The 25,395-nt window shown below is 42.9% G+C and overlaps 1 protein-coding gene across 1 annotated transcript; it reads right to left on the minus strand.

The window, feature by feature from the left end:
- Positions 1-1,243: 1,243 nt before the first annotated feature.
- pipox (pipecolic acid oxidase) lies at positions 1,244-23,981 on the minus strand. Its single transcript, XM_061682124.1, has 8 exons — positions 23,790-23,981; positions 18,362-18,510; positions 17,924-18,137; positions 17,023-17,205; positions 16,045-16,197; positions 13,343-13,492; positions 4,556-4,631; positions 1,244-2,433 (listed from the first exon to the last, which is right to left on the minus strand). Exons 1-8 carry the CDS (start codon positions 23,898-23,900, stop codon positions 2,306-2,308), a joined length of 1,164 nt encoding a protein of 387 aa, XP_061538108.1. The 5' UTR covers positions 23,901-23,981; the 3' UTR covers positions 1,244-2,305.
- Positions 23,982-25,395: the final 1,414 nt, after the last annotated feature.

Consider the following 25,395-nt stretch of genomic DNA (forward strand, 5'->3'; position numbering starts at 1 on the left):
AATGGCAGACAGGTCTGGACTGCAGGCAGGCCAGTCAAGTACCCGCACTCTTTTACTACAAAGCCACGCTGTTGTAACACGTGCAGAATGTGGTTTGGCATTGTCTTGCTGAAATAGGCAGGGGCGTCCATGAAAAAGACGTTGCTTGGATGGCAGCATATGTTTCTCCAAAATCTGCATGTACCTTCACAGATGTGTAAGTTACCCATGTCATTGGCACTAACACAGCCCCCTACCATCACAGATGCTGGCTTTTGAACTTTGCATCCATAACAGTCCTGATGGTTCTTATCCTCTTTGGCTTGCAGGACACGATGTCAACAATTTCTAAAAACAATTTGAAATGTGGACTCGTCAGACCACGGAACACTTTTCCACTTTGCGTCAGTCCATCTTAGATGAGCTCGGGCCCAGAGAAGCCGGCAGCGTTTCTGGGTTTCTGCGTTGCATAGTAGAGTTTCAAGTTGCACTTCCGGATGTAGCGCCGAACTGTATTTACTGACATTGGTTTTCTGAAGTGTTCCTGAGTCCATGTGGTGATATCCTTTACACATGGATGCAGTGCCAGGATCGAAGGTCACGGGCATTCAATGTTGGTTTTCGGCCTTGCCGCTTACATGCAGTGATTTCTCCAGATTCTCTGAACCCTTTGATGATATTATGGACCGTAGATGATGAAATCCCTAAATTCCTTGCAATTGTACGTTGAGGAACATTGTCCTTAAACTGTTGGACTATTTTCTCACGCACTTGTACAGAAAGAGGTCAACCTCGCCCCATCTTTGCTTGTGAATGACTGAGCAATTCAGGGAAGCTCCTTTTCTACCCGATCATGGCCCCCACCTGTTCCCAATGAGCCTGTTCACCTGTGGGATGTTCCAAACAGGTGCTTGATGAGCGTTCCTCAACTTTCTCAGTCTTTTTTGCACCCTGTTCCAGCTTTTTTGGAACCTGTTGCAGCCATAAAAGTTAATGATCATTTTCTCAAAACAATGTCAGTTTGAACATTAAATATCTTGTCTTTGTAGTGTATTCAATTAAATATAGGTTGAACATGGTTTTGCAAATCATTCCGTTTTTATTTATGTTTAACACAGTGTCCCAACTTCATTGGAATTGGGGTTGTAGAAGCACATCAGCATATCAAAGAGGATATCGAAAACTTTGACTCCTTTTTGATTACTCAATTTATTATTTTAATACACAGGAGTGGAAGCACACTGAAAAAAAAACATGTTTTTTTTTAGGAGAAGAGACACTATTATACACTATATATTGTCATTTAAGCACATTTTAATCATGTGCAACCGATGTACATGTTCAAATGAAGTAAATTCAAAGGACTTTTTTTTTTCCGTGCTTGTGCTGGAGTCACGAAGCGATTGTGAGGGCAATCGGCAGCATAAATGATCACCTTGATCAATTAATAGGCGTCCTCACAAATATCAGTGATTCATTAAATACACTGGTGAACAAGTGAATTCCAAACACTTGCATTTTTGACATTGTTGAAATCAAATGCTGTCAGGCATGAATTTTTCATCAGTGCTAATTGTTCATGTGTGTCTGATGTGCAGATTTATGAGAACAGTTTCCCAGCATCACCTCCAAGTGTCGCCAAAGCACCAAAAGCTGCAGAAACGTGCGTACGCCAGCCATGCAGTTGGCGCGAGGCACCGCACATTTCCACGGTCATGTCACGCTTGATACCTGCTTCAAAGCACTCCCATCGGAGACGCCCTCATTCTGCTAGGGGACTTGAATAATCATATGTGCAGTTACAGTGAGACCTGGAATGGCATGATTGCCTTGGGGTGAGTTGGCTACGACGGTGTGGGTGGAAGTCGATCAGGCTCGGCAGATCCAAATGTGTTGTGAGGGTCCGATGGGCACATCTGGGTGAGTCAGATGGTGTGGTTCTGTTCGCTTAATCAAGCCATTATTTCCACCTCTCTTCACCTTAACTGGTGTCTCATATTGATTTGACTTTTTTTTTTTATTTGTAAGTCTTTTGTCTTCTTCAATACATGTAGCATGTCTGTGTTTACTTGAAAGTGCTCCAAAAATACTCTTCGCTCAATCTTTATCGGATTTGTAGCTAGAATTTCAAGTTCAATTTTCTTGAAAATCTACACATTGATATCAGAACTTGTATTTTCAAACAATATTTAGGCCAGAGGACTTGTTTTATGATTTTCTTTACGCGGTATCAATTTGACATTCTTCAAATGAAAAGTGCCTTATAAATAATGATAAGAAAAACCGTCATCGTTATCAACACCACAAATGAAACTTGAGAGCACGTCTATAAAGATGATTTCATGGTCTGGAAGCGGCTGATTTGGAAAGGTGAAAGGTCATAGGATGGCACTTCTCCCAGGCTAAGCTCACACAGCAGCTTGCCAATGACTGGCCCAAACTTGAAGCCATGACCTGGGGAAGAAAATTCACTGGAAATTAGCAAAATAGATCAGTACATATCGCAGAGTCTTCGCTAATGCTGTGCAATCAAATGTGATCCACAGAAGATGCTATATTAAACATTCTACCTAAAAGACCATCAAATTAAGTTTTGACACAACAGTGGTGCAGTTCTACATTGCATTACGGTATAATATTTTAGTTACGTCGTTTAAGTAGAGAAGGAAACCCCTTGTATTGGATGGGTTAATGCTGCGTTCACACCGAACGCGAACGTTTGCTTCGCCTCGCCTCCTTCGCTTGAGTTTGATCACGGGAAAAATAATGCACATTCGCTTCATTCGCACCACAAACGCGGAAGAGGAGGGTCTTCTCCTCCGGGAGCTGAGGACAATATTTCCTCCTGCCAAACATGAGCAGCAATGGACGACGATTTGACTTGTATTGTGGCTCTGTACTCTGTCCAAACGTCATCGGAATGCCAAACGCCATTGGGCTTGGGACTACAATACCATCCAGAGATGCACGGAGCATGGTGAATTTCACCGCCTTCTCCGGGAGCTGTGTGTGTGTTCCACTGCTACATGAGGCCGAGCAATGCCCAGTTTGACCACCTGTTGGCTCGAATCGGTCCCAGTATTTCCCTACAAACTACTAAACTACAGGCATTCCATCTCAGCTGCGGAGCGCTTTTCCATTTGTCTCACGTGAGTGGCAGTTTCATGTCGTTATTAATTGGTGTCAGAATAAATTAATATTCAGTACACTACTGACCCCTCCTTGAGCCATCACCTTATCGTAGTGGAGGGGTTTGTGTGTCCCAATGGACCTAGGAGCTAAGTTGTCTGGGGCTTTATGTCCCTGGGTAGGGTAACCCATGGCAAACAGGTCCTAGGTGAGGGACCAGACACTGCTCCAAAAACCCCTAGGATGTCCAAAAATACAGGAAAACATTTTCCCTTGCCCGGATGCGGGTCACTGGGGCCAAGCCTAGAGGTGGGGATCAAAGGCGAGCGCCTGGTGGCCGGGCCTGCACCCATGGGGTGTAGCTATAGGGGTCAGGTGCAACCTGAGCTGGGTGGTGGCGGAAGGCAGGGACCATGGCGATTCGATCCCCGGCTACAGAAGCTGGCTCTAGGGATGTGTCATGTCCCCTCTATGGCAGGGAAGGAGCCATAGGTGCAGCCGAGACGTAGAGGGGGTCCGGTTTGGTGACGTCATTATTGCATCTCTGCTTTTTGCAGATGTGGTTGGGGGGGCGGGGGCGGCACACACACCAACCCTTTTTGGCTGGGAATAAAGGGCGGAGCCCCCCTTTGTTTGAGCACTCGTTCAACCAACTTGCCGAAGACTGGCTCAGCCAGGAAGCCCCACCTCGCACCACGAGGTGACGAGGACGCCCCGCATCCTGCCAGCGCTCCGAGCTACAATTTGGGGGTCTGGGGAAACTCCGTTGGGAAGGAAGCGTATCCCATCTAACTTTGGGCGAAAGCCCTGAACTGGTCGCCAGCCAATTGCATATCAACAAACAACCATTCGCACTCACATTCACACCTACGGGCAATTTAGAGTCTTCAATTAACCTACATTGCATGTTTTGGGGATGTGGGAGGAAACCAGAGTCGTCTTCTTCTTCTTCTTTCACTTTCGGCCTATCTCAGGTTGGATAAAATTAGAAATGAGCTCATCAGAGGGACAGCCAAGGTTCGATGTTTTGGAGACAAAGTTAGAGAGAGCAGACTTCGATGGTTTGGACACGTCCGGAGGGGAAATAGTGAGCATATTGGTAGAAGGATGATGAGGACGGAGCTGCCGGGCAAGAGAGCGAGAGGAAGACCAAAGAGGAGGTCGATGGATGTCGTGAGGGAAGACATGAGGGCAGTTGGTGTTGGAGAGGAGGATGCAGGAGATAGGCTTACATGGAAAAGGATGACGCGCTGTGGCGACCCCTTAAGGGACAAAGCCGAAAGGAAAAGAAGAAGTTGATACAGAGCTGATGCTGGACTTATCTTGACTTAATTTTCTTCCATATTTTTGGCCCAAGTTTTTACTTAGCAACACTGAGATTGATTGCAAATGAAATCCAAGTGAACATAACACAATATTTTTCATGTTCTGCTGTGCCGTGTTTTACCTGAGAATCCTGTGCCAATTACGATATTGCCATATGCAGGGTGGCGGTCCACCACAAAATGACGGTCAGGTGTTAGCTGGGAAAATAAAATATGAAATGTTGGAGATATCAAGAAGAAACCATTGCAGAGAGGATATTGTAGAGATTGATTGATTTTAAGCATTAAACATTGAGATTCCATAACTTCTACATTTCTCACCTAATTCAAGCAATTCAAACACCAGAATATTCATCTTTTCTTATTTTACCACATTGCCAAACGCTATGTACTATTTATGGGTTAAAATCCAAGTCAAACATCAATAAGACTTCGATAAAACAAAAGCAGCAATAAAACAATAGGAAAGGTAGAACAGAAGAGCAGTAAAAGAAGTTCGAGTGAGAATGCGCATTTGAACAGATGAATTTTTATTTGGGTTTTAAATGTTGTCAGGGTGTCTGTCTGCATTATGTGTGGGGAGAGAGAGTTCCAGACTCTGGATCCCGAGCAACTGAAGGCTCAGGCACCGATGGTACTGAGGCAAAGGGTGGGAGTGGCGAGGAGACCAGCAGAGGTTGAGCGGAGGGTCCGGGAGGGAATGTAAGTCGGCAGCAGGTCGCTGAGGTAGATGGGGGGGCTGAGTTGTGAAGAGCTTTGCCGGTGAGATGGATTTTTTTTTTTTTTTTTAATTTTTAAATCAAGGATGCGCCATTCCACAGGTGAGCCAGTGAAGTTGAATGAGAACTTGGACAATGTGGTCTGACGATTTGGTGTGTGTGATGAGCCGGCTGGCTGAGTTCTGGATGATTTGGAGCCTGTTGAGGAGTTTCGAAGGGAGACCAGAGTGCAGGGCGTTGCTATAATCGATATGGGATGTGACAAATAAGTGGACCAGGATTTCAGTTCTGGATTGGGACAGTGATGGCAAGACAGTGAGATGTCGTGGCAAGATGGCGCCAGTGTGTCAGGCAGACCCTCAGGTGCTCTACCTGTTGTGTGTGTTTTTGCTGTTTGCAACACTTGTCCAAACCGTCAACTCTCTGCTGGTGGTCCTTGCCTGTTGGATATTCCTTCATATTTAGACCTCATTATTAGACCTCACTAACTAATGTGTGTCTAATTTAGACACACATTATTAGACCTCACTAAGATTGAATTCAAACCACTTGACATTGAACAATAAAGTAAATATTCATTTAATATTGAATACATCTTTACCCATCCGATCTTGATGGCAGCTTTTGATCTCTGTTAACTAAATATTTGATCCGAATTTAAAGCCAATATTGACTTTAGTTTCATCTGCATCGTTGTTACAAAAGCACTTCCCTGGAAGTAAACTGCAGTAGTCAAAACACTGTATGCATATTCGGAGAGATTACTTTCAACCATGAGAACTTTCATTTTTAAATTCAAGTGTATTGAATTTAAGGGATCTAAAAAAAAAAAAAATGTTCCATGATAGTACCACCACATTTGTGTATTTATCTTAAAATTACAAATGCTTACAGAAAATAAAATAGTGTGTTGACTAAGGGCCTGGGTACGCACTTGCAATATTATACTGCATTTTTTTATCGTTTAACTCCTGCATTCTGATGTTATTTATAATCCTCAGATTTAACACTCCTGCAGCAAGATGGGGTCGGAACTACTACTTCTTCAAGTCTGACAGATACAGTGCCTCAAATAAGTATTTAACACGTCGCCGTTTTTCTCACTAAATATATTTCCCAAGGTACTATTGACAGGAATTTTTCACCAGATGTTGGGAACAACCCAAGTAATCCATACATAAAAAGAAAGTAGAACAAATAAGTTTTCAAATTACGTTATTTGTAATAATGTGAAATGACACAAGGAAAAAGTATTGAACACATGAAGATAGGGAGGTGCAAAAAGGCATGGAAAGCCAAAGACGACACCTAAAATCTATCAAGAATCAAACAGAAAACCAGCGTCTTGTCAGTGCAAATGAATATCAGCTGGTTCAGTCCTAATTGATGGCCTAGAAAAGGGTCTCATGGCCAAGGTGTGAGTCAAGACACGTCTCATGATGGGGAAGAGCAAAGAGCTGTAACAAGACCATCACAAAGTAATTGTTGCAAAACATAACGATGGCATTGGTTACAGGCGCTTATCTAAGCTTCTAACTGTTCCAGTGAGCACGGTTGGGGCCATAAACCATAAAATGGAAAGCCAATTATACCACCATAAATTTGCCTCGCTCAGGTCCTCCTCGCAAGATTTCTGACAGAGTCGTGCAAAGAATAATCAGAAGAGTTGTCCAAGAGCCAAGGACCACCCGTGGAGAGCTTCCAAAAGACCTGGAATTAGCAGATACTGTTGTCACAAGGAAAACGGCGAGTAATGCACTTCGCTGCCATGGCCTGTATGCACGCTCAACACGCAAAACCCCATTGCTGGGACAAAAAGCATGTCAACGCTAGTTTAAAGTTTGCTGAACAACAGTTGGCTAAACCAGTTTAATACTGGGAGAATATAGCCTGAGAGCCCAATTAAACTGTTTGGATGTCATAATGCACACCACGTTTGGAGGAGAAATGGCACTGCAAATCACCCTAAAAACACCACACCAGCAGTGAAGTTCGGCGGTGGGAACATGATGAGCTGGGGCTGCTTTACCAACAAATGACACTGGTAAACTTCACATTATTGTGGGAAGGATGAATGGGCAAATGCACCAACATTCTTAACAAAAATCTGCTGCCATCTTCAAGGACGATGAAAATGAAACGAGGGTGGATATTTCATCAGTATAGTGATCCAAACCACACTGCCAAGGAAACACTCAATTGCTTTCAAAGAAAAAAAAAATAAAGCTGCTAGAATGGCCCAGCCAATCACCTGACTTGAATCTAATCAAAAATCTATGGAAAGAACTGAAACTCAAGGGCCACAAAAGAAGCCCACGGGACCTTCAAGATTTGAAGCCTGTTTGTGAAGAGGAATGGGCCAAAATCACTCGCAATGGATGCGACTAGTTTCTCCATACAGGAAGTGTCTTGAAGCTGTCATTGCAAATTAAGGCTTTTGTACTAAGTATTAAGTAAATACCAGTTGGCATGTTCAATACTATTTATCTGTGTAATTTCACATTATTACACAACTTAATTTCTCCTCTTATTTGTTGTACTTTCTTTGTATGTATGGATTACTTGTGTTGTTCCCAACATCTGGTGCAATTTTCATATAAATGGCACCTTTGGAAATATATTTAGTGAGAACAATTATGACATTTTAAACACTCACTTCAGCCTCTGTATGTTGTCCATCTCACCCGTAATCAGCTGGATGTCCCAGAAAAAGAAACAAACCAAAAAAACCTGAAAGGATCACGCATAGCACTTCGCACGAAAGGTCATTATGATGACTAATATTCTTGTATTCTTTATTAGTTTGTAAGTCTACTTTCAAACAAAGGAAAACAAAATACTGGGGTTCCAGATAAAAGATGTACCTTAATAGACACTTTCATGAAACATAGCTTGGGTAGTAGTTTTGAAAATTATATTTGTTGTCAACACACCTACGGGCAAGCGAGAGTTTTCAATGAACCTCCCGTGCGTGTTTTTGAGATGTGGGAGGAAACTGGAGTTCCCGGACAAAACCCACGCATGGGGAGAACATACACACTCCACACACTATCCTTTATAGTTGTTTTTTTTTAAGCACAAGAAAATTGTATTGTAAACATTATAAACAGTGTCCCCAGTTTTGTAGGAGAGCTTTGTAGGAAAAAACATCAAATGCAAACGAGTTTCATGCCCTGGGGTGTTTTGTCACGTAAATAATGTCAAACTAAATTATGAGTTTGCTTAGTAGATATTGTGCAAAGACTGATAATGAGTATTATTTTCTTGAATAATATTTTCAAAGATATTCAAAGTACAATAACTACGAGTTTTTAAGGAACATTTCTGTGGCATTCAGAGCAACGAAGGCTTTCTCGAATGGAGGGCCAAGACAGTTCATGTTCCAGAACAGAGGAGGTCCCCACAGGATTAAGAACATTCATATTACAAGACATTAATAACGACGATATTTTTACATTCCAAAGTGTGAAAGCAATGTCTAGGTGTGCAAAATAAAAGAGAGTGTGTGATTGTCCAATCACAATCCCATGCAGTTTATTTTTTCTGCTCCCAGATATTGCTGCCTGTGGAAACCAAACACACATGCATGTGCAAATTCAGCCATTGGGCTGAATTTCATCAAGCATCAGAAACATCCATCCATCGCGCTTGTCCTCATTAGGGTAACGCGTGAGCTGGAGCTTGTCCCCAGGGAAAACCCACACAAGCACAGGAAGGCCAGATTCAAACCCCGAAACTCATAACAGTGAGGCAGACGTGCTAACAACTCGGCCATGACTTTGGAAACAAAACAAAGAACAATAAAATTTTGTTTGGAAATGATTGAATACTAATACCTCCAAGATGGCACCAAACCGTGTGGTCGCCTTGGTTATGTGCTCTCAAGTATTGTCTATGCTTTTGTGATTTTGGTTTTTCTTACGTACGGAGCATGGAGGCGAAGGCGTCGTAGGGTGAAACGAGCCGGAATCCAGGTCAAGCGCCGTAAGAGAGGATTCCGAATGCCGCTCCCGTCGATTCACCTCGCGAATCTATGCTCCCTACCCAACAAAATGGGACATGCTTCCATATCAATGAAAAATGGTGTACCGACCTCACGGAGCTCAGCTCACACTGCAGCCTAGACTTGGAGTCGCTGTTTTTGAACTGTAAGTCATTCTATTCGCCACGTTAAGTTTGCATCTTTCATACTCACGGGGGTTTACATTCCTCCTCAGGCTAACATGAATGCTGCACTGCTAACGCTTAAAAAGGCACCCAGATTCACTCCTCATTATTCTTGGGGACTTTAAGAAAGCTAAACTCAACCACGAACTCCCTAAATACGAGCAGCACATCGACTGTCCTACCACGGAAAATAACATCCAAGACCACTGCGATACTATGCTAAGTAACGGAAAGCGTGCAATCCCCCATGCTGCTTTGAGCTCGTCTGACCACTGCTTAATTCACTTAATACCAACACACTTAATACCAACATGCAGCCAAAACTTAGATGTGCGAAGCCTACGGTGAAAACAGTGAAGAAGTGTACCAATGAAGCAAAGACAGAACTTCAAAGCTGCTGAGACTGCACAGACTGGAGTGTCTTTGGAACTTCAACTGGCAACCTGGATGAATACACGGAAACTTCTTCTTCTTCTTTTCCTTTTGGCTTGTCCCGTTAGGGGTCGCCACAGTGCGTCATCCTTTTCCATGTAAGCCTATCTCCTGCATCCTCCTCTCGAACACCAACTGCCTTCATGTCTTCCCTCACGACATCCATCAACCTTCTCTTTGGTCTTCCTCTCGCTCTCTTGCCTGGCAGCTCCATCCTCATCATCCTTCTACCAATATACTCACTATTTCTCCTCTGGACGTGTCCAAACCATCGAAGTCTGCTCTCTCTAACTTTGTCTCCAAAACATCGAACCTTGGCTGTCCCTCGGATGAGCTCATTTCTAATTTTATCCAACCCGGTCACTCCGAGAGCGAACCTCAACATCTTCATTTCCGCCACCTCCAACTCTGCTTCCTGTTGTCTCTTCAGTGCCACTGTCCCTAATCCATACATCATGGCTGGCCTCACCACTGTTTTATAAACTTTGCCCTTCATCCTAGCAGAGACTCTTCTGTCACATAACACACCTGACACCTTCCTCCACCCGTTCCAACCTGCTTGGACTCGTTTCTTCACTTCCTGACCACACTCAGCATTGTAGCCTCACTCTTCCTCCACCACCCCTCTCATGTGGATCATATATTCTGTTTTACTTCGGCTAATCTTCATTCCTCTTCTTTCCAGTGCATCCCTCCATATTTCTAACTGTTCCTCCAGCTGCTCCCTGCTTTCACTGCAGATCACAATGTCATCTGCAAACATCATGGTCCACGAGGATTCCAGTCTAACCTCATCTGTTAGTCTTTCCATCACCACTGCAAAAAGGAAGGGGCTCAGGGTTGATCCCTGATGCAGTCCCACGTACACCTTAAATTCGTCGGGCACACCTACAGCACACCTCACCGCGTCCTCTCTCCGCTGCTCTTCTCTCTCTACACGAACAACTGCACCTCAACACACCCGGGTGTCAAACCCCTGAGGTTTGCAGACGACACCACCTCGGCGTCATCAAAGACAGTGATGAGTCTGCGTATCAACAGGAAGCGGAGCAGCTGGAGCTATGGTGCGGCCGACACAACCTGACTGTAGAGATGATCGTGGACTTCAGGAGGCATCCTTCGCCACAACTGCCCCTCACGCTGTCCAGCTGCCTTGTGTCAACTGTCGTGACCTTCAAGTTCCTGGGAAATAGTCTCTCAGGACCTGAAGTGCGAGACCAACATCAACTCCATCCTCAAGAAGGCCCAGCAGAGGATGTACTTCCTGCGGCTTCTGAGGAACCACAGCCTGCCACAGGAGCTGTTGAGGCAGTTCTATACAGCAGTCATCGAATTAGTCCTGTGTTCAACCATCACAGTCTCGTTTGGTGCTGCCACAAAAAAGGACAAACTTTGACTGCAACCGACAATCAAAACTGCTGAAAAAAATGTTGGTACCCTCTATCTACCCTTGAAGACTTGCACACTGCCAGAACGAAGACAAGAACATGCTAAATTCTCTTGGACCCTCCACATCCTGGTCACCACCTCTTCTAGATCCTTCCCTTAGGTAGGCGCTATCAAACAATGCAAACTAGAACTTGCAGACATTCCAACAGCTTCTTCCCTCTTGCCATTAACTTCTTAAACAGTTCACTTACAATTCCACTGTTAACATGCTGCCAATTTTGCATATTTCCTTGAAGCCTCTGCGCCATTTACACAATGGTCAATACACCAGACTATTGTTCCATTTGTCATTTCAAACTGCTCTAAATTGCTAGAGGACTCGGCAACATTTGCACAATTGTCAAAGAAAAAAAAAATGTTTCGGCATCACCACATTACTGGGAAACGCTTATTGCTCAGTGACTGTGTTTTTATGTCTCAAACGTATTCACTGTCACTTGTTGTTGAACTAAAGTGGCTCCAACTACCGGAGACAAATACCTAGTGTGTTTCTGATTCTGACTACAGAGTACCAAATGTTAATGTTATTCTGGGGTCCTCAAGATACACAGTGGGTACGGAAAGTATTCATACCCCCTTAAGTTTTTCACTCTTTGTTATATTGCATTTGCTAAATTCATTTCAGTTATCCCCCCCCCCCCCCCCCCTCATTAATGGACACACATCACCGCATATTGACAGAAAAAAACTGAATTGTTGAAATGTTTGCAGATTTAAAAGAAAACCTGAAATATCACGCAGCCATAAGCATTCAGACCCTTTGCTCAGCATTTAGTAACAGCACCCTTTTGAGCTAATACAGCCATGAGTCTTTTTGGGAATGATACAACAAGTTTTTCACACCTCTGCCATTCCTCCTTGCAGATCCTCTCCAGTTCTGTCAGGTTGGATGGTGAACGTTGGGAGGTCTCTTTTCAGGTCTCAGGTCTCTCCGGAGATGCTCAATTGGGTTTAAGTCAGGGCTCTGGCTAAACCATTCTAGAACAGTCACCGAGTTGTTCTGAGGCCACTCCTTCGTTATTTTAGCTGTGTGCTTTGGGTCATTGTCTTGTTGGAAGGTAAACCTCTGGCCCAGCCATGCTTTGACCTCATGATTCTCATTTGCTCTGACATGCACTGTGAGCTGTAAGGTCTTCTATAGACAGGTGTGTGCCTTTCCTAATCAAGGCCAATCAGTATAATCAAACACAGCTGGACTCCAATGAAGGTGGAGAACCATGTCAAGGATGATCAGAAGAAATGGACAGCACCCGACTTCAATATACGAGTGTCACAGCAAAGGGTCTGAATACTTACGGCTGTGTGATATTTCAGTTTTTCTTTTTTTAATAAATCTGCAAAAATTTCAAATATGGGGTGCACTGGGTAGATTAATGAGGGGGAAAATGAACTTAAAAATGATTTTAGGAAATGGGTGCACTATAACAAAGAGTGAAAAATTGAAGGGGGTCTGAATACTTTCCGGACCCACTATGTATTTAAAAATCCGAAGCTCTGAGGAGTGAGTATGACAAGCAGTGAAGGTCAAAAGCAAACCGCATAGCGTATTTATGCATATTTGCATGCCTGAACAGAAAGACAAACCTGAAGCAATGGACAATTTTACTACTATCAGTATATAGATGGCAGAGACAATAAATATAATTCCAATGCATTTTGAAGTTTAAAAAACTTACATTGGGGGGAAGAAAAAAATAAATATGGTGGAAAAACTAGCATTGACACTTAACCATTTATATACCATGGGTCTAAAAAGTCTACACACACCTGTTCAAATGCAAACCTGGCATTATGAGATACAAAATTGAGACGAAGATAATCTATCCATCCATTTTCTGAGCCGCTTCTCCTCACACGGGTCGCGAGCCTTTTAAATTGTGGCAGACTCCCATTTATGAGTTTAAATGTGGTTGGTTAATTCTGAATGCATCCACATCCCCCATTTGAACAGTGCTCAGCTGCTCAACCACATTATCTCAGTTGTTTATTTTGACCTACTTACTACGAGAAAAATCAAATGATCAGGGGTGTGTAGACTTTTTTTCTATCGCCTTTATGAGACAATACCTGAGTGTTTTGTAAAAGTTTCTGACCTAATTGAATTTCTCTGACACAAAGCATTTATAAAATATTGCTACTGACCGTATACATGCAGCTCTCGACCACAGCGGGCTCAGGGATCACACCTGGCAAATAACGGGCAATGTAGCGCCGGAGGATGTCAATATCAGCACAGTCTGTCTTCTTGTCTCTTTGGTCCGGATCAGTCTCACTGCCGTAATGGTAGCAAATCTGTACCCACATAATAACAGGTAATTATATGACTCCTATAATTATGGTTTGGATTATTGAAAAGCAGTGGCTATAAAGAACAATAATGTTGACCCATGAACCACCTTTGATTTTCTTCGTTTTTGTTTTTACAATAAAAGACAGCAATTTGATTACGTTGCATAATACAGTAGTTCTCATTCACTGAAACACGAACCCCTATTCTCTGAACCATTTTTTTCTCACTACTATAACAATGAAACAAACAAAAAACATCCATCCATCCATTTTCTACCGCTGATCCGAGGTCGGGTCGCGGGGGCAGTAGCTTTAACAGGGACGCCAAGACTTCCCTCTCCCCAGCCACTTCATCCAGCTCTTCCGGGGGGATCCCGAGGCGTTCCCGGGCCAGCCGAAGGATGTAGTCTCTCCAGCGTGTCCTGGGTCGTCCACGGAGTCTCCTCCCGGTGGGACGTGCCCGGAATACCTCACCAGGGAGGCATCCTGGAGGCATCCGAATCAGATGTCGGACACCCTGCAGAGGAAACTCATTTCGGCTGCTTTGTATCCGGGATCCTGTTCTTTCGGTCTACGACCCACAGCTCGTGACCATAGGTGAGGGTAGGAAAGTAGATCGACCGGTAAATCGAGAGCTTCGCCTTTCGGCTGAGCTCCTTCTTTACCACAACGGATCGATACAAAGTCTGCATCACTGCAGACGCTGCACCGATCCGCCTGTCGATCTCCCGTTCCATTCTTCCCTCACTCGTGAACAAGATCCCAAGATACTTGAACTCCTCCACTCGGGGCAGGATCTCATCCCCGACCTGGAGATGGCACGCCACCCTTTTCCGACTGAGGACCATGGTCTCAGATTTGGAGGTGCTGATTCTCATCCCAGCCGCTTCACACTCAGCTGCGACGCGCTCCAGTGAGAGTCATTCAAACTGCTCTAAGTGCTAGAGAAATCTTTTTGCACAATTGTCAAAAAAAAAAAAAAAAAAAAATTGTACCGGCATTACCAGATAACTAGCATCCCTTCATTGCTCAGTGACTGTTTTTTCTCAATGTCTTTGTCTCAAAAGTGTTCTCTGTCAATTGACTGACTGTTGTTGTACTCGAGCAACTCCAACTACCGGAGACAAATTCCTTGTGTGTTTTTTTTACTCGGCAAATAAAGATGATTCTGATTCTGATCAATGTGTAAAGGATATCACCACATGGGCTCAGGAACACTTCAGAAAACCAATGTCATTAAATACAGTTCGGCGCTACATCCGTAAGTGCAACTTGAAACTCTACTATGCAAAGCAAAAGCCATTTATCAACAACACTCAGAAACGCCGCCAGCTTCTCTGGGCCCGAGCTCATCTAAGATAGACTGATGCAAAGGGGAAAAGTGTTCTGTGGTCCGACGAGTCCACATTTCAAATTGTTTTTGGAAATTGTGGACGTCGTGTCCCCTGGGCCAAAGAGGAAAAGCACCACCTGGACTGTTATGGACACAAAGTTCAAAAGCCAGCATCTGTGATGGTATGAGGCTGTGTTAGTGCCAATGGCATGAGTAACTTACACATCTGTGAAGGCACCATTAATGCTGGAATGTACATCCAGGTTTTGGAGAAACATATGCTGCCATCCAAGCAATGTCTTTTTCATGGACGCCCCTGCTTATTGCAGCAAGACAATGCCAAACCACATTCTGCATGTGTTACAACAGCGTGGCTTCGTAGTAAAAGAGCGCGGGTACTAGACTGGCCTGCCTGCAGTCCAGACCTGTCTGCCATTGAAAATGTGTGGCGCATTTTGAAGCGTAAAATACGACAACGGAGACCCCGGACTGTTGAACAGCTGAAGCTGTACATCAGGCAAGAATGGGAAAGAATTCCACCTCCAAAGCTTCAACAATTAGTGTCCTCAGTTCCCAAACGTTTATTGAATGTTTTTAAAAGAAAAGGTGATGTAACACAGTGGTAAACATGACCCTGTCCCAGCTTTTTTGGAAAGTGTTGCAGCCGTAAAACTAAGTTAATGATTATTTGCTAAAAACAAAGTTGATCAGTTTGAACATTAAATATCTTGTCTCTGTAGTGTATTCGATTAAATATAGGTGGAACATGATTTGCAAATCATTCTATTCTGTTTTTATTCATGTTTAACACTACGTCCCAACTTTATTGGAATTGAGGTAGTATAATTTTGGTAATTGTACTTACATAAAACGAAAACTCAAAATTCACCATCTCTAAAAAGTACAATATTAAATCACAATCAATCAAGAAACAATGGAATTTATTTTTAATGTATAAATTAGGCAGGAATTTGCCCTCTGAAAAGTATTTTCCCAAGTGTTTAATTTATCTCCATAATATATGAGGACTGAAGTAAATGGACTATTCTACCATATTCAAATTTTTTTAGGTGTACCTGTATTTTATGTTTTACTTTGACTTCATAAAGATTATGAGATTATGTCAGAGACTGTGGATGGACCGAATGTGGCCCACGGACTGCACTTTGTCCAGGTCTGGTACTTGCAGTATGTTACTGTTGCATGGTGAGACATACAGTACCTTCATGAGGCCAGGGTATTCGTTGGAAGGGAGGCCATAAATATGGTCTTTAGCTTCCTCTCCTTCAGTCAGCAAGAAGCAGGGAAAGCGTTTATTCACATGGTATGAATCAGGTACCTTCTCTTTCCAATAGCACACATTGATTCTCATCACCTAGAGTAACACAAACACGACTAAAATCGGTGTGTCATTTTGCCGGCGTGGAAAATAGTTTTCGCAATCTTGAAAAGATATCTGTGAGGGGTTGCAATTTCTCAGTGGACATCAATGATGACCAATGAATTCTCTAAAATCAGGCTGTGAATTTGGAATGTAATCCCATACATACATACATACATACTTTAGGTGCCCACACAACACAAGGACAATTGTTTGTCCACCCACAATGTTTGTCAATATATTTTGGGGGAAGCGGTGCTGCGGAGAAGCCATACTCTTTGCTCTTAATGAACAGATCAGCACGTTCTTTGAAAACGCGCTCAGTGCGTCACGCACGGTTCTCCAAATCCTCCGGTAGTGCAAGATAAGCCATGGCACACATGCATTTAAAGTTTTCTTTTGAATTTGTTCTGACACAGCTGCCTTTTTCATAACCTGTTCCACCAATCATTCAAATTGTCTACTAAATCACTGAATGAGAAATTGTATTAATTAGAGGAAACAAGGAAGATGTGCAGTTTGAGATTGCTTAACTCTGTGACCGTCTTAGTACGTTCTATTTGTAGTTTCACTGTTCTGCCACAAGGTTTTGTATGTATGCATGGTAAGAGATGTTCGTAAATTTACGCACGTCCAACTTGAGAAATCACGTAGTTTGCAAGGGAATGTTCATACGCAAGCTTTATGCCCAAGAGCATTCACTGAATGTTTCCATGCCACCAGAGCCAAAGCAGTATGAGAGTTACTGTTTCACCTTGTATCTGGAAGTTACATGTGGCTTTTAGTTTGTTAATCACATGAAAATTAGATTACCATTACCTCTAGAGGAAGATGTAGGTTCACGTGGGCCAGCAATTCATTAGCCCAAGCGCCGGCGGTGATCACAAGACCCTTGGCTTGATAAACACCAGCAGAGGTTGAAACAGTCACAGTCAGGCCAGGCTTGATGTCTGTTACCTTCTCTTGGTCTTTAATGACACCACCCAATTTGTGAAACTGCCCCTGATAACCAAAACCAAAATAATACACACCTGCTATTGTCAGGCATTTGCAGAAAACTACCTCATGTTGATTTTGACCAAATGAGAACTAGACGATCTGAACATTACCTAGTCTAAGTGCAACATTGTCTACCAGCATTACACATTAGCACTTCAAACTAAAGTAAACTTCAAACATCACATTTCGGCTGTTGACCGGAGGACCCTTGGTATTCAACAATTATTGAACAAAGGGGTGACCAATTTTATGTGGATCAAAAATGCTTCCCCAAAAAACCAAAGAGAGGTTTTGGCTTGATTGGGCATGGACAGTTGACAATCTCCTGTTGTCTTTGAATATTTGGAATTTCAATTGTTCCGAAATGTTACCTAATTTATTGTGAAAATGTCTGGGTCACATATTGTTCCTGAAGCTGATGTAATAGAACAAACACAAAGTACTGTACTGTGTTTTTTTTTTTTTTTCTTTTACTACTATGGAAAAGACCAATTTACATTTTCTATGACTTGAAGAGAAATTCTTGGAAATCTAAAGTTGGTTTCCCCAATTCTGCTGAAACACAAACTATTAAACCAAAAACATTGTGCTATTAAACAATGGCACCCAGACAGCAATTGTGAATCTTATATTAATAGCAGTGAGAAAAAATCGGTCATTGCTTAAAACACGATATGATCTTCCACAACAACTGCCTCTTGAATTAGATGTCATCCTGTACCTGTGCAACCTTGAGTGCCCGATCTGCGTATAACACTCCAGCAGTGGTGTCCACCAAAGCGCCATCTCCATCAGCCAGGATGACATTAGGAATGTGCTGATTGAAGTTGTCAGGGGTCAGGACCACCATAGGAATCTTGTTCTTCTCCAGGGTGCTTTTAAAGTCGAGGTAGCTCCGACTGTTTTCTGGTCCCATCACCAGAAGTCCTGTTCGCCTGTAAGGGAAGTTGCAATGCAGATTGATAAAAGAATTGTCAAGGGGTAACAAAGTATTATTCATGTGTATCATTTAGTTATGTTGGCTACAATTTGTTGGAGTTAAAAAAATGAATTTAAGGCTCCTGCAGATGAGTTGCTCTCTGCATACAAAAGAACCTTGAGTATAATAAAAGTGGTCGTTCAGCCAAAAGCGCTCACAATAATCCACCGACCTGCTTACCTGAACAGTTTGACACCAGCCTCCCTCTCCAGCTGAGCCCACAGTTCATAGCCTTCGTCCATCATGTGTGTGTAGAAGTTTTGGTCGTAAGCCTTACGTATCATACGGGTTTGGCCATGGGAACTCCCTCGGGTGTGCGGCAGAGTAAACTAATGGGGGGGGAAACACACATCCCAAGAAAAGTCAGCAAGTGTCCTTTGAATGAAATATGAGTGGTCCATGCACGGTGAGCCTACCTGTTAGTAACAGGTAGGCTCACCGTCATCAACATATCATTTGGTGCAAGCCCTTGAGGAAGGACTGTAAGACCCATCATTTGATGAGATGGGGACAGAGTGAACAAAAGTACCATATTTTAAGTCACAGGTGTCACACTGGTGGCCCGGGGGCCAGATTCGATCCGCCACCTCATTTTATGTGGCCCGCGAGAGTGTGCATCGACTTTGTGTTTCTTGCTAAAATACCAAAATGGCAAATTGGCTTCACTTTTATAAATATTGAGATATTGCAAGCATTTTTTGTTACCAACCCCCCTTTTAAAATAAAATGGAGTCATACTGTAGTTGAACAAACTTCTGATTTCAAAAGTAAGTATCCATTCATTTGTGTATATGTAATAATATGAGGCAATCATATGGGATTGCAGCCATAACGCCCCATAACGACAAAAATGAATTTGACACCCCTGGTCTAAGTGATTTATGCTTGCAGATTTTGATATGTTCCAAGGTAGCACAGCAATTTCTAAGAAACAGACAAATTGAATTCATCAAGGCAACTGCAGACAAATTATTAGTTGCGGTCTTTTCTTTGACAACAAACATGAAATCAAATGAAAAATATACTTATTTTAATTGGGTCATCCACAGGATTAAAGGAATCTAACAATTCAAATTTTCTATGGTCCCTTAAATCTTTTGGATATCACCTCTAGTGGATAAAGAATGGATTGAAGCCTGTTTTCACAAACAACTAGAGAGAAGTTGAACTTGCCCTTGAAGGTCGATGAGAGTCAAGACAAGTCACAGCCGTTTAAAAACATCCTGAATATAGAATTTAAGCGGCAGTGCATGCTACCTCTGTGACTCTTCCCTTTGACGAAAGCTTCCCAGTTTACGACTTGGTACGTAAACCAGGCTCACTGGCAAAGAACTTATGTAAAGTTCAGCAAATGCTAATTAGAACAAGTACAAGAAAACAACAACAACGAAAAAAGAATTTGAAGAAGCAGAACCATCTGGTGAAGGTGTGCAAGAAAGTTTGCATTCAGTGAAAAACAACGATTGTATTTTTTTGTTGAAAGTCTGATGGCCGGTTTCATGAATGAATGACGATGTGTGATGTCCAGATCGTCAGACGAATGGCGACTAACCTACAGTATACACCAGAACTATCGAGAATTGTTATTGCTGGAGACATAATAGCTGGAGATGGCCTTTATCATTGCAACTGTCTCACTGACTTCTGGAAGCGCCGAAGAACGAAGCCAATAAACACAAAACTCAGAACGAAGCCAATAAACACAAGAACACAAGAAATTCAAATACCAGTTGTGCAATAGTCTTCATTTAAAACACATATTCAATAAATCCTCCACAATGTTGCCGATTTTTCAACTTGACGCTGTCTGTAAATAACATTGTTTGCCTCTCACTTATCATTGGCTGTGAATTTCCATTGTGGGTTCAGTCAAATTTTCTTCCTTTGTCTTCCTCTTCTGTTTTCTCTTCTTCTTCCTCATTTTCTTGCTCTTTTGTTTTCTTCGTCTTTCTCATTTTCTTCTTCTTCGTTGTCTGCTACACTTTCGTCTTTGTTTTCGTCTTCGTCTTCTTTCCCAAAGCACAAGAAGAAAAAGGCAAATGTTGAAACAAGCCTTCACGGATTATTAAATCATTCAATCATTTTAGCAAAGCTGCGAAAATCTTCATAGAGGACATTTTAGAATTTAGAAATGTTCATTTTGATGCAACGCCTCCACCAAATTGGCAAGACTCAATACCAACTACTCTGAATATGCCTATCTCGATGTTAAAAGGGCCTACTTTTGCAAAATTAAGAAAGTCAAGAATTACAGGGTACAATAACAATATGTCTGACAGTAATCTTGAACTGCAAAGAAATGGGTAAGAGTGGGGCAAAACAGTGACATTGTATACTATAGGGTTGACTGATTAACATACAGTGGGTACGGAACCCTTAAATTTTTCACTCTTTGTTATATTGCAGCCATTTGTTAAAATCATTTAAGTTCATTTTTTTCCTCATTAATGTACACACAGTACCCCGCGTTGACAGGAAAACAACGTAATTGTTGAAATTTTTGCTGATTTATTAAAAAAGAAAAACTGAAATATCACAAAGCCATACGTATTCAGAACCTTTGCTGTGACACTCCTATATTTAACTCGGGTGCTGTCCACTTCTTCTGATCATCCTTGAGATGGTTCTACACCTTCATTGGAGTCCAGCTGTGTTTGATTATACTGATTGGACTTGGTTAGGAAAGCCACACCCCTGTGAATAAAAGACCTTACAGCTCACAGTGCATGTCAGAGGAAATGAGAAACATGAGGTCAAAGGAACTGCCTGAAGAGCTCAGAAACAGAATTGTGGCAAAGATTACAAAAAACATTTCTGCTGCACTTAAGGTTCCTAAGAGCACAATGGCCTCCATAATCCTTAAATGGAAGACGTTTGGGACGACCACAACCCTTCCTAGAGCTGGCCGTCCGGCCAAACTGAGCAACCGGGGGAGAAGAGCCTTGGTGAGACAGGTAAAGAAGAACCCAAAGATCACTGTGGCTGAGCTCCAGAGATGCAGTCGGGAGATGGGAGATAGTTCTAGAAAGTCAACCATCACTGCAGCCCTCCACCAGTCGGGGCTTTATGGCAGAGTGGCCCGACAGAAGCCTCTCCTCAGTGCAAGAGACATGAAAGCCCACATGGAGTTTGCTAAAAAGAAAAAACACCTGAAGGACTCCAAGATGGTGAGAAATAAGATTCTCTGGTCTGATGAGATCAAGGTAGAACATTTTGGTCTTAATTCTAAGCGGTAGGGTGGAGAAAACCAAGCACTGCTCATCACCTGGCCAATACAGTCCCAACAGGGAAGCATGGTGGTGGCAGCATCATGCTGTGGGGGTGGTTTTCAGCTGCAGGGACAGGGAGACTGGTTGGAATCAATGAAAAGATGAATTCGGCCATGTACAGTGATATCCTGGACGAAAACCTTCTCCAGAGTGCTCAGACCCTCAGACTGGGCAGAAGGTTCACCTTCCAACAAGACAATGACCCTAAGCACACAGCTAAAATACCGAAGGAGTGGCTTCAGAACAACTCCGTGACTGTTTTTGAATGGCCCAGCCAGAGCCCCGACTTAAACCCAATTGAGCATCTCTGGAAAGACCTGAAAATGGCTGCCCACCAACGTTCACCATCCAACCCGACAGAACTGGATAGGATCTGCAAGGAGGAATGGCAGAGGATCCCCAAATCCAGGTGTGAAAAACCTGTTGCATCATTCTCAAAAAGACTCATGGCGGTATTAGCTCAAAAGGCTGCTTCTACTAAATACTGAGCAAAGGGTCTGAATACTTATGGCTGTGTTATATTTCAGTTTTTCTTTTTTATTAAATCTGCAAAAATCTCTGTCAATATGGGGTGCTGTGTGTACATTAATGTGGGGAAAAAAAATACTTAAATGATTTTAGCAAATGGTTGCAATATAACAAAGACTGAAAAATGTAAGGGGGTCTGAATACTTTCCGTACCCACTGTACACTGAGACCGACTTTGATATAGATTTACTTTTGTTTGACTCAAAAAATAAAATTAAATGACAATTTTAATTTTCAGCTGCAAGGTCATGCAGAATGGTGAATCTGTATGCTTTTTATGCTGGAATAGTTTTTCCTGTGCAACAAGGGGGCTTCAAATACTCTCTCACCCTGCAAGTCCGCAAAGGTTGTGCCAATCAATCAAACAATCAATCAATCACCCTGTGAGGAAGAGATGCAAAACTAACAAATAGGACAGGACGGGAGAGGACAGGACAGGACAGGGCTCGTCAGCCAGGCAGTGCTACTGGTACATGATGGGAGTAGTTATGCATACAAACAACTGAAGGGACTATGGAGTATGAAAAAAGAGGACAATCCAGGGAGTTAAATGTCAGATGACAAAGATGTGATGGGGTAAGTTAAAATTCATATTTGCATTGTTTATATGTTATGTAACAAACGCACGTCACTTCCAGAAAACTATAGTTTAGCTACAAATGAGGTTTTTATTACGCGTAGTGAGCACTCCCCGAACATACCTGAAGCACGGGGTGTGGTTACTCTACTGGTTTTCCTTTTTCACTTGGAAAACCAAAGAAAACCATTTGTGCAACCAAATGCCACACAATAAACCATCGTGAAATCGCCAAATCACACGACAACAAATATACAAGGACGGGAACAGCAGCACACAACGGCGAATGAACAGGCTGTTTGGCTCGTGTGACGTCACAGCGCCGGATTAAGCCGAAGACCGGAAGGGGCTGGATGATCATATTTATCCATTTAACTGCTGTATATCTGCTATATAATCACTTTGAAATGGCAGATGTGGTTTGTAAAGGGCTTCTAGAGTCATTTGTCCTCTGACCTTTAATGTCATGTTACAGGCCGTGACTAAATTCTGTCACACATGCAGGTTGGTCATCTGGTTTCCGGAGTCACTGTGCCAGCAAGTCGAGAGGACACCACCCACGTCGCCGTACCCAGGGGGGTCCGTCGGCCCCCCGGAGAGAGAGACACGGGGACCGATCGGACGCACCCCCTCGGTGAAGACTCTTCTCGTTTTTGACCCTTTGGACTGTTCTTGCAATTATGATCATGTTCATCCCTTCTTCCTTTCGTGTTATGGCGATTGTCTCATTAGTTTTAGCAGACTCAACGTTGTAATCAAGTCACTGTTTGGTAATAAACAACAGACACACCAAAAACTCCTTCACCTTTGCACATCATTGTTTACAAAGCAAGATAAGGAAGTGAGCTGTTGATTGGCTGGATGCGAGACACCCATACTCCACAGATCACAGCAATGAAAGTGACTCCATTGCCGCAAGCCAGTCCAAAAATGGCGCTATTGTCATAACAAAGCGGAATACGCAATTACATTTTTGAAGTCTGTTTGTCATAAAGTTATTCATAAAAGGTCAGCACCTGATTCATTATGACATTTCCATTATTATGCCATAAAAGGATATACAAAATGCTTCAAAAGTGCATATACACTAATAGATTTATTCGAAGAGCGACTGCTTATTAGTTTATATTTATTATAAATAACTTTATTCTTAATAGTACTGTTCAAAACGTGTGCTTCAAACTTTAAGGTGATAATAATAATACAGCACTACTTTCTGCAAAATGGGACATACCTGCTCAAGGAGTAGAGTTTTCTTTTTCCTTTTAACCAGCTGATAAGCAGTAAAGGACCCTTGCACCCCAGCACCGATGACAATGTAATCATAAACCTCAGCCGTCGACATAGCGGCTAGAAAAATACTGCGACGCTCCCAAATGCAAGTGCTGGGCTGCTAGTCTTAAGTTGCTCAGCGATGTGTCCCTGAACTTGAATTTCCAGTAGAGAACAGAGAACGTCAAGAGTCTGAGTGCATCCCGTCTGCAGCGTGCAGCCTCTCCCCGTGGCCACGCCCACTCTGGGTCACGTTTCCCCTCTCGGGTACGGCCCCCCCCCCCCCACCCCCACGGGCCTACGTGGCGGCCACGTTGGGAAGGAAAACATTTACCGGTTTGAAATGACTTTTGTAGGAAGTCTGTCATTGTAACTTGGACTGTTCCGACACAAACAGCCTTTTTATATGATAACTGTGCAGCTGGTATGGAATCTACATGCTTTTGTCACTTCAGATATTCACACAAAAAAATGAATCTAAAGCAAATGCGTTTTTCTTCATCAGTCCCCCCAGAAACCAAAAAACAGTCCGTAGTGCAGCATCCTCCCAGACTGTCGCCGCCCGACTGAAAACTGAAAAGTTCTCCTCTCTTTCCCCGTCCCCGAAAACCTTTTGTGTCTTTATAATCACTACGACATTAGACACAGGTGGCGATGACATAGGGGATTCTGAAAATGTTCCTAAATTCAGGGGAGTACAGACTCCAGGTCACGACACCTGTTAACAAAAACAGTCAAATATATGTATAGGATCACTCAAACTCTCGCTCAGTCTAGCCAGTGAAGATGCGCTTCATTGTGGAATGTCTCTTGTGTGACTAGAACCCAAAACCGGGTGCAGGTCAGAGGCAGCGCACGGACCACACGGTCCCCATCCTGAAGAACAGCTTCATAATTGTGCTTCACTTCCATAACTTGAAGACAATGAAATATTGATGCGTGCCTGAAAGATAGGACTGACCACTCCCCCGGGAGAGGACTCGACCGAACCTAGACTGGCCTGAGGTTCTTTCAAGTGAGGTCTTTGGGTTGCATATTACATTTTGGACATGTGTGTACAACAATGACAATTTGCCAGCCCCAGACAAACTTAATTAGGGTCTGTAAAATATTATCCATAACGCTTACCATGTCAACCTCATATTTCCTCTTCCTGGAGATTCGGAAGACTGGTCGCAGCGATCCGCAGGCCATCTGAGCGCCTTTGTTGGCATCCGCTTAAAAATCACCATTGGTGGAAGCTTTTGTCTGGATGCGGTGCAGCTCAAAACACACGGGAAATGCGTTCTCTCGTGGCCAGTTGTTTTCACCATAATGGATGATGCACCTGTCTTGTTAACAGTCCAAGTTAGAGGCATGTCAAACGTCAAAGGTACTTCATCCACATTTTGATGTCGTCTGGTCCGATGGAATTCTCGGCTATTTTTGTTTCAATTGATTTGTGGAAGTTTGCAACTTTTTCCTCGAGGTGGGGAGGTTGTTGCTGACAGCCCTGATGGACAAGCCTTTTTGTCTCCTAAATCTGAGACACCACGATGCTCCACCTTTAAAATCTTCAATATCCATTT

This window comes from Phycodurus eques, chromosome 7 (genome assembly GCF_024500275.1).
Source record: "Phycodurus eques isolate BA_2022a chromosome 7, UOR_Pequ_1.1, whole genome shotgun sequence".
Taxonomy (NCBI): domain Eukaryota; kingdom Metazoa; phylum Chordata; class Actinopteri; order Syngnathiformes; family Syngnathidae; genus Phycodurus; species Phycodurus eques.

What these genes read in the sequence shown, in the direction of transcription:
- pipox (XM_061682124.1), bottom strand. Translation starts at nt 23,900, where the DNA reads ATGTCGACGGCTGAGGTTTATGATTACATTGTCATCGGTGCTGGGGTG. An exon ending in AAACTCTACTCCTTGAGCAG is followed by an intron (nt 18,511 to 23,789) that starts GTATGTCCCATT and finishes CCCCCCCATTAG; the next exon opens with TTTACTCTGCCGCACACCCG. An exon ending in ACCTACATCTTCCTCTAGAG is followed by an intron (nt 16,198 to 17,022) that starts GTAATGGTAATC and finishes GTGTTACTCTAG; the next exon opens with GTGATGAGAATCAATGTGTG.